We start from the raw sequence: 9,409 nt of genomic DNA, 5'->3' as shown, positions 1-9,409 counted from the left end.
GGTTAGATATCAAACATGCTGGTTTGAATGACAGAAAAAGTAAGCCTTTCAATAGTTTCATGACAGAAAAAGTAAGCCTTACATTACTTTCTACTCTGGAATAATCACAATATTGCAAAATATGAAAATAAGAGTTAGGATCTACTGTATATCTTAGTTTATGTACTTATACTGATATGTAAATATCTGACTAAAATCTGAAGCACACCTTTTCCCCCACAGTCTCTATTGTGATCATGTTACAATCTTGAAAGAGGGATTTTTGTCAGTGTTGCAATACATTTGCTCCAGTACCAGTTATTTGCCTCCAATAATACTTTAACATGCACCTATCAGTGCCTACCAAACACCGTAGCAAGCAGATTCAGAGGCCTCACCAGGAGGCAAACACCCAATGCCACCCTTCCTATGACAGTACTCACTTAATGACCACTGACACTCGTTGTTGTCCTTTGGCAGAGCTGCCGGCCTGGGCAGAGCCCTTACCTACTTTTTTTCTTGGGACAACCTCACTTGCCTGCTCTTTTACTTCCTGCTTGGTTGTACTTGTACTGAGAAAAGCAATCCAACCAATAGCATTGTGTGAAACACAGCAGCAAGCAACTGAATATAGTGGGAACAAAATGCAGTATGGCATATCCACTGTGATTGCTTTGTATTCATGTTAACTATGAAGTAATAATTTGCTATCAAGATCTTTGCATTTTCCACAGTTTCAGTTTATGTTGACCTCACCATAACATTTCCTTGGACTTGTCGACCAACCCTTCTCCATAGTCCATATGCATAAAAAATTCAAATTACAAGAGAGTTGCAAAATTCAGGATATGGAGACAACTTACTTATTTCGGCTTGCTTTAGACTGACAACAGTTAAATAGTCGTGTGACTGTCCATGACTTGTCTGGTGGCAGTGTTATTTATTGTCTAAAGAGGACCACAAATATCATCCAATAGTTTCCCCGCAAATCATAATGCAGCCACGTCATCCGACCTGGTCAGGCTATCCTTCAGCAGGAGACCTGCCACTACTAGTCTTCGTATGTCTACATAAAACAGTCACCCACTAGGCCTTAAAACTCGACAAGCAGGTAGATATTTAGGCTAAACCTAAAAGTGCTTGCTGGGTGTGGGATAGGCTGCCATTAAAACACTGAACAGAACTGATGGTCTGACTCGCAGTCAGCTTCATTTCTAACATTTCTCAATTTTCAATCAAAGTCTATACTTACCTTGAGTTGAGAGCTGAGAGATTTGTCAATGGGGTGAAAGTTTTGGAGGTTGTGATTTAGATGAACTAGGAAGCAATTTGTTGGGTTAATCTTAATGGCCAATTCCATGGCCCAGCAGGGGTGTCCTCGAATGTCCACATTCCATGAGGACTGTATGCTTATAAAGGGAGGAAAGCCCACTTTCCAAGAGGACTGTATGCTTGAAAGTCAAGGACTGTCCGCTTTTCATGAGGACTGTACACATTCCCGAGGACTGTCCCCATTCGATTGGTCGGACTGATTCTACTTTCCGACCGGCGTCTTAAGACGACCGTTGCTCACAACGATAGTCACACAATTATGTAACTGTTGTCATTTGTCGCCACTCGCCTAAAACAGCCTTAATGACCTGTCAGATTTGCTAATATATCACATTCAGTGATTAAATCCAGTTTGACCCAGATGGTACCTCTACTATATCATAAGATCAGATACCAGTAACATTGAAATCACTTCAAAGTCTAAGAAGACTGTTGATACAATGTGACAGTAGGCAGTGCGACATCCCATGGTTACCAAGCCCATAGGTTGATGCAGTTTGACAATGTTGAAAGGTCAAATCTAGGGTGTGACTGGGCCCCTTGAAGGTGGGCGTTCACAGGAAGTACTTGGTGAGAGGAGGAGGGGTGGGGTGGTGTGTGTATTTTTGCAAGGAAAGGAATGCAATTACTTCCACATGCGTCTGATGACAAGCTAGAGAATCCCCCCGTTCAAATCCCTTCGGTGAAAAAGCTTTCATATTCGTGCCACCAAAATTAAAATTTAGACATATAAATTGATCTTTCCCTGGGGGAATTCCTATGCACTGGAAATAGCGGCTGTCACGAAATACTTATACAGTCTCAGCATAGATCAGGTTGAAGGCGTTCATAGCTTAGTATTCCTAAGTAGATAGGTACTGAAAAGCGGCGGGTATAAAACCACTTGCTCGTGACAAATTATTTCTGTTTGTACTCACTCCGATTTTCCAGCGTTCTGCTCGTCTGCCGGGGTAGCGATCGTTAACCCCAGCTTGTTCAAGTCCCTCTTCCTCTTCGCCGCCTTTGCGTCCGCCATTTCACTTTCAAATTTACAGAATTAGTTCAGTGTTTCAGTGTGGTGTACGCTATACCGCCAGGCAGATACAACAGCAGAAAGTGTAGACTCCAGTACGACACCCAAGCATCCCCAACGTCCGACTGGGACTATCCGGACACTTTCTCCCCCACATAACCCATAATATGCTTTAGCTAATCAGTACAGAGTTCTCAACCAATGTTCTTTGGGTTGAACAAAATTTTAACCAATGAAATTTGTATCTTCAATACAAGTAGCCAATCACCGGTCAGTCAGTGTAACACATTCGGGATTAAAGAAAAAGCCAGCTAGGAGGGAAAATTCATTATATAGTTGATAGGACCTTCGCCGATTTCAGAAATAACCATTAAATTCTTTGCAATTGTGGCTTTCTCTGATCCACAGACTCATTCTCAATCATGCGCATGATATCAGTATTTTAGGCGGTTTTAAAGTGCAAGTAGCAAACAATAACCTTACCCTGCATATTCCGATAGTTAGTGATAGTCCCCCGATAATATACCCACAATCCCCTGCACTTCCTCTTTCGTCGGTGGGTTCAGGTAAGATGGAGGACGAAATGTGAACATTCTCACAATCCACGGCATCCTGCTCCTTTCTCTGTACATACATACTCAGAACGTTGACTCAGATCTACTTTACACTTTCTAGAATCGTTTCAGACCAAAGTTGCATCAACTCGGTTTGTCATGGGGAAATATCACACATTGGTAGCAGTCGATGTTTCCTTCGTGGGCTCCTGCCATGATAGAAATTTGTTAGGCCGATACAAATATATCTATACCCAATAATTGGGTGATATTCTCAGAGGATGAATTGCAAGCGTATATCCAAGCATGAATACACCAGAAATTTCAATCTTTTGATAGCTGTTCATAAAACATTTAATTCAATCGCAAGTTGTAGAATTTCAGGACTGTGGTGTAACGTTAGTTGTACTTGTGTTAGTGTCAACGTGGAGAGTTGTGAAGTGACCCATGCATGGTCATGATGGTGCATAACACTTCCAACAAAACCCAGAAATACTCGTCACTTGGAACCATCTTAACATCTTTGATTTGTGTCAACTCTGTACGTTGCCTACCATGTCATAATGTTGACTATAGCAAGGAATTTATGATTGAATGGTCACTAGATCAAACTATAATGGTACCTTTTTAGTGTTAGACTTGTTCAAGTTGATACAGTCAAACCTGTATTAGCGGCCACCTTTGCATAATGGCCACCTGCCCATAGTGGCCACTTTTTGTCGGTCCCTTGGATTCGTAATGATTAAGAAATAGGCTTACCGGCCACCTGTCCAACACGGCCACACGATTTCCGGTCCCGCAGGTACAAAAACACTGCCGATTACTTTCTTTCTTTCTTTATTCATTAAAATCAACCTTACAGAGATTAATTCTTAGCAGAAGCATCTCTGAATGCCGTTGATCTTTACAATGTGACTCAGAGTGAATACTTACAACGACTAGACAACATGTACAGTACGCATGACATACACAGTACATGGACAAATAAAACACTTAGGCACCAGTCATTGATTTGTTGTACTGTCTGATTGTATAGTGTAGGAATGAGTTGCGCAGTCTGGAGGTCCTTGCTTTTGGGACGGAGATACTACATGAGCTTCGAAGTGACCTTCCAGTGACCTCTGACCTGACCGGAGGGACCATGTCATGTAGCGGGTGATCCGGGTTCATCATTTGCTTGAGTAGCTTAATGGCAGCGAGTTCACGTCTCTCCTTGAGTGTGGGCAAATCCGGAACACTTCTCCTGCCACCCAGAGAGATGATCTTTAGTGCTCTCCTTTGCACTTTCTCGATTAACTGTTCTTGTTGTTTGGTGCAACCAACTAAGAGAACATGGCCATACTCAAGTACGGGCCTGACCAGGGCCGTATACACCTGTACAAGGTCGGACACCGACATGCCTTGTTTGGTTAGGACACGTAGGTAGTAAAGTCTGCGTGAGCCCTTGGTCACCATCGACGTAACCTGGTCGTTGAGGGTTAGACCTCTGTCAAGGATGAATCCTAGACCTTTAGCTGACTCCACGACGGGTACTGCTTCCCCCCCTAGAATCAGAGTAGGTGGCGTCGGAATGCTTTTGCAAAAGCAAATTTGAAGCTGCATGCTCTTCTTGCCGTTAAGGATCATCCTGTGACATCCTGTGATTACGGCCACGCGGACCGCTGATGTATGTTTCGGCACGCGTTCGGCCATATACAGCGGCCGTATCGTCACCCTACGCCGGATTTAAAACCTCTTTGACTTATTTTCAAAACAAAACTTCGTAAACTGGCGCTACCCAAACCCGCTGACAAATGAGGTCATATAAGGTCAATAGACGACACCAATATTTACATCACAAAAATTTCTAAATAAATTGTTACAAAGACAAAATGATATGAACTTCAGACTATGGTGGATTTTATTCTTACATTTATTAAGAGATAAGTCTAAAATGACGTTACTTTTCTTGTGAGTACCACATTAGCATAATGGGCGAATCTGACGTGTGAACGCGAGCGGGAACACACGGACGGCGAAGTATCAAAGGATAGAAGACGAAAGATAAAAGAAATATGACGGTACCGGTCTCTCCAGACAATATCAACTGTAGAACATTTAAAACTTTTTATAGCTTTTGTTTTCTTAATACGTATAGTGTAAAAATCATTGCAGTACATGTACAGTACTGTATTATGTGAAGAAAGATCAGTGGGTACTAAAACCATGTGTAACTTATTGCTTGTGGTGAATTAATTAGCGTATTCTCTATAGTGGCCACCTCTCTATAGTGGCCAATTTTTACCAGTCCCTTGAGTGGCCGCTATAGACAGGTTTGACTGTACAGACATCTCGATGAACCACAATTTGACAGCTGTTTATTTCTAAATCACAGGTAACTGACCATCACCATGACCAGGTACTCACTGGACCCGGAGAATGCCACCAAGTGTAAGTCTTCTGAGTTTGTCTTGCCTGGAAAGATTTAGCGTCATGCCGCTAAATGCATTCTTCTACAAACTATTTGCAGGTCTATGTATGATAATCTACCCCAGTACCTAAGCTTCTTTGGCAGAACATCAAAAACTTGTGCATATTCAACCCGACACCATATGAATGAAACTAGAATGTGACAAAAGAACAGTTGCTTATAGAGGTGTAGTAAAAAAACACTCGTCCATCATACAAACATTCAAAATGCTGTAAGAAAGAGTAGTTAATGACCTCTGATCTCCAAACCTTAGGATCTGGCATAGGTTACTAACAGAAGTATAGAAGACAATGCTGTACATGTAATTTGATGCCTAGATATGTGATGTATATATTGTTGTCTGTATGTGTGTATCCAGCCATGATCTGGGGCCTCTCTGCCAATCAATGCTCAGATACTTGAGGAGAGCTACCCTGATGAAACAAAACAGAAATATACACAAATACAGCAAATGAAAAAATGTGACTGATTCAGTCACGTATGTAATAAGTAACCAACATTTAGTTTTTATTTCTTCCTCCTTGCAGCATGTAAAGCCCGTGGCTCAAACTTGCGGGTGCACTTCAAGGTAAATACTGCCATTTCTAGATAATTATCACTGCATAGTCACCATCAACTTACGTGGAACTACTAACAGAACACATTGTAGGCTGTATCAGCTTTGAAGCTAGAACTTAACCCTTAAACTGCCAAACCTGGATATATCCGATCCGGCACACATATACATGTCCTGTGTGTTGTGCCCAGATATATCCGGGATAGTGTATTCCCCCGAAGTAGCAGCTTTGCGCACGTGTAGCGCAAGAACCCCAGAAGTTAGGGACTTGGGCCTTGTTCGGGGGTTTCTTTGGGGAGGTCAGCGGCCAACCCTGGCACTGATAGCATTTTATAAGGCTGAAACTCTGGCAGTTTAATGGTTAAGGTTTTGCTCACCAACTTTCCAGTGTACCAATACAATATTAGTGCCATTTGATGTTTGTAAAATGCTCATGTTTGACATACAGAAGTGTTACAAAAAGCTGCAACCTTGTCTTCTGACTGCAAGTTTCAAAATAATTTTGAGCATATTCACCTGCACATCAATAAAATACCTACTTATGCTCCCATGAACAGAATACCCGCGAAACGGCCAATGCAATCAAGGGCATGCACATCCGCAAAGCCACCCGTTTCCTGAAAGATGTCACTGCCAAAAAGCAGATTGTGCCCTTCCGCAGGTACAATGGTGGTGTGGGACGCAAGGCACAGGTAAGAGCTTTAAAGAACTTACATAATTGGCTTTGATGTTGATAGGTGCTGTTGGAAGGGCAAGATGTATACATTTTTAATCTGTAATTTATTGTGCTTTTGACTTTTGTCACTCATTCATGTATTATTTTTCTTCCATTTTTCTGATGTTTCTGTGTTTATGGCCTTTTCATTTCTGGGTTAATGAAATTCTGGTTGTGATGCTTTGTTGTAGTGCAAGGCCTGGCGTTGGACTCAGGGACGTTGGCCCAAGAAAAGTGCAGAATTCCTGCTGCAACTGCTGAAGAATGCAGAGAGCAATGCTGAATTCAAGGTACTGTACCATGTCACTCACAGCTATGGAAAGAAGAGTGTGTAACATATTTATTTAATGATTCAGATTCAGAATTTATTTCTCGTAAGGAGAACTTGATGGTTGACTTTGTATGTACATGATGCAGGGTCTTGATGTGGATTCTCTGATGGTGGAACACATCCAGGTGAACCGGGCTGCCAAGATGAGGCGCAGAACATACAGAGCCCACGGCCGTATCAATCGTACGTACAGTATTTGTATGTCATAATCACCCAGTTACATTTCTTTGATTGATGTAACAGGTTTAGAAGTCAGGGTTCTTAAAGTTTATAGAATTGATATTTTGTGACATGATGGTATAAAAAATACTGGGTCACTTTCATTTTTCAAAAAGGCATTGTAGGTTGGTAGATTCCAAACATTGCTTCTATTTTGTTTTGTTTTGTACGCACATTGTAGAGCTGTTAGTATTCATAAGTTTGAGAATGTCAACATAGTTCAGTTGTAATCAAGTACACAAAATGTATACATGTACATATTCAGTAGTTTTAAATTTACTCTGTGCAACCAGGAAACACTCTGAAAGATACACAACTTTCTATTCATTGCAGCCTACATGAGCTCTCCCTGCCACATCGAGATGATCTTGAGTGAGCAGGAGACGGTCATTGCCAAGTCTGAGGATGAGGTGTCTAAGAAGAAGGTCTCCAAGAAGAAGCTTGCTCGTCAGAAGATGATGCAGCGAGAATAGACTCGACTGTACCACCATAGACAAGACTGAATCCAACTACAGTCCAATAAAATATCCGTTACCCATGTTTTTCTTGTTCTTTTTTATTGTCTGTCTGTGTTCAGGTCATGCAAGAAGTGTTTTCTTAGGGAGGGCAGTTTTGTAGACAAGTCATCAGGCCATGTTGATTTGATTATATGGATGACATCTGCATGTACATCAACTTTCAACTATACTGTATAACGTCAATTTCAAGGTAAAAGAAGAAAACACGCAAAAAACAAAAATGAAGAATCTATTTTTTGGTATAACATACTCTGTGTGTTGAGTCATTTGTTCAACCTTCCTGACTACTGAAGTACAGACAACTTTTTTTTTTTAGGCCAAGCTCTTTTTTTTTATTTGCATGCATCAGTTTTATGGTTCTCATCCATATAATCAAACCTGGCCTTACTAGTAATTTTGAGGGAGGCAGTTAAGTAGACATTACTATGTTCAAAGAACCTTTTGACAGGGGTGCCTAAGCATTTGCACGAACCCTATGAAATAATTTAATTAGTACGAATATTATGTGATACACACGAATCACTATGCGAAAACGCACGAATATTATGAAATTCGCACGAATCACTATGTGATTCACACGAACCTTATGAGATTTGCACGATCCTTATGCAAAAATGTCGGCCGGGAGGTGGCATGATTTTGAGCGTTTCTACCCGTGATATTTATATTTCAAGGCATGAAATGGACATTTACCGTCGCAAAGATGTATTTCATAGCCTGTGAGCTACTGTTTTGCTTCATTTCGGGGTGTTACATTGTATTTTCCGTCGCCGCCGATCGAAGCCGTCATCTTGAAAATCCCGCTCCGTCTGTCACGTGACCCTGGCAGTGGTTGCGCAATTTTGCATAAGGATCGTGCAAATCTCATAAGGTTTGTGTGAATCACATAGTGATTCGTGCGAATTTCATAACATTCGTGCGTTTTTGCATAGTGATTCGTGCGAATTTCATAATATTCGTGCGTTTTTGCATAGTGATTCGTGTGTATCACATAATATTCGTACGAATTTCATAGGGTTCGTGCAAATGCTTAGGCACCCCTGTTTGATGGATTACGATATTTGGTATCTGGGATGGTCTTCAGAAGACCAAGGTCAAGGTGAATTTAGGGCTCCATAGTATGTGACCTACGTACTGCACCAGGATTGTAATAACATTCTATGTCCCAATGTTTTCCTTAATAGGACTGTAATACATGGATGTAATTTATGGCAAGTGAAGTTGTAACAGGTACCAGTTTTGCAAATAAGGGTCTAGTTCACATCATATGTAAGTGCCATAATTAATCCAAATGATGAGAGACAATAATATTTTGGACGTGTATCTAAGTTAATGATGTTCAGAATCATGCAAAGAAGTAATGCATAATTAAGATATTTCATGGAACTCTTGCTTCCGTTACAGCATCCCTGTATTGTAATGCAGAAGTCAAGATGTAAATACATGTAGCATGTTTAGTACTGCCTCAAAAGTGCTTGTCCCACAACCACTAGCTAGTAAATATTGGGGTAGGGAATGGATGCTATTGGGGTATTACAATTAAGGGGGTAACTTCTATCCAATTTTATCTCCATGGTCCTGGGCAAGTTAGCCTGGAATTCAGCCATGAACAATTGGAGCAGTCTATTTCTGTCTCAGTCAACCAGCCAGAAAATGGGCACGTCCAAAATCAGCACTGGTTAGATTTCAAATTGTGTAACCATTGCACAATTTGAAATCTAAA

The 9,409-nt window shown here is 41.1% G+C and overlaps 1 protein-coding gene and 1 long non-coding RNA gene across 3 annotated transcripts; one reads left to right on the top strand and one right to left on the bottom strand.

Moving 5' to 3' along the window:
• Positions 1-498: 498 nt before the first annotated feature.
• On the bottom strand, positions 499-2,503 carry LOC118405078. The gene is made up of 2 exons (XR_004829838.1): positions 2,229-2,503; positions 499-551 (listed from the first exon to the last, which is right to left on the bottom strand). It is a non-coding gene; the product is annotated as an uncharacterized LOC118405078 (long non-coding RNA).
• A 318-nt stretch (positions 2,504-2,821) lies between these two features.
• On the top strand, positions 2,822-7,708 carry LOC118405060 (60S ribosomal protein L17-like). Of its 2 annotated transcripts, none has more exons than XM_035804466.1 (7): positions 2,822-2,889; positions 5,252-5,307; positions 5,875-5,915; positions 6,461-6,595; positions 6,810-6,908; positions 7,036-7,132; positions 7,502-7,708. In XM_035804466.1, the coding sequence occupies exons 2-7, from the start codon at positions 5,268-5,270 to the stop codon at positions 7,639-7,641; spliced, it is 552 nt and encodes a 183-aa protein (XP_035660359.1). In that variant the 5' UTR covers positions 2,822-2,889; positions 5,252-5,267; the 3' UTR covers positions 7,642-7,708. The 2 variants fall into 2 exon arrangements, with proteins under 2 accessions (XP_035660359.1, XP_035660365.1); XM_035804472.1 differs by lacking the exon at positions 2,822-2,889 and adding an exon at positions 2,906-2,949.
• Positions 7,709-9,409: the final 1,701 nt, after the last annotated feature.

Source organism: Branchiostoma floridae, chromosome 2, assembly GCF_000003815.2.
Source record: "Branchiostoma floridae strain S238N-H82 chromosome 2, Bfl_VNyyK, whole genome shotgun sequence".
NCBI classification, from domain to species: Eukaryota; Metazoa; Chordata; class Leptocardii; order Amphioxiformes; family Branchiostomatidae; genus Branchiostoma; species Branchiostoma floridae.
Note: the sequence above shows the minus strand (reverse complement) of the source record. Positions and strands in the feature narration are given on the sequence as shown.

Bases quoted from the DNA above. Each gene is read 5' to 3' on its own strand.
- LOC118405060 (XM_035804466.1), top strand. From the start codon at position 5,268: ATGACCAGGTACTCACTGGACCCGGAGAATGCCACCAAGT. The intron at 6,596-6,809 runs GTAAGAGCTTTA...GCTTTGTTGTAG, and splicing joins GTGTGGGACGCAAGGCACAG to TGCAAGGCCTGGCGTTGGAC. The intron at 6,909-7,035 runs GTACTGTACCAT...TACATGATGCAG, and splicing joins AGAGCAATGCTGAATTCAAG to GGTCTTGATGTGGATTCTCT.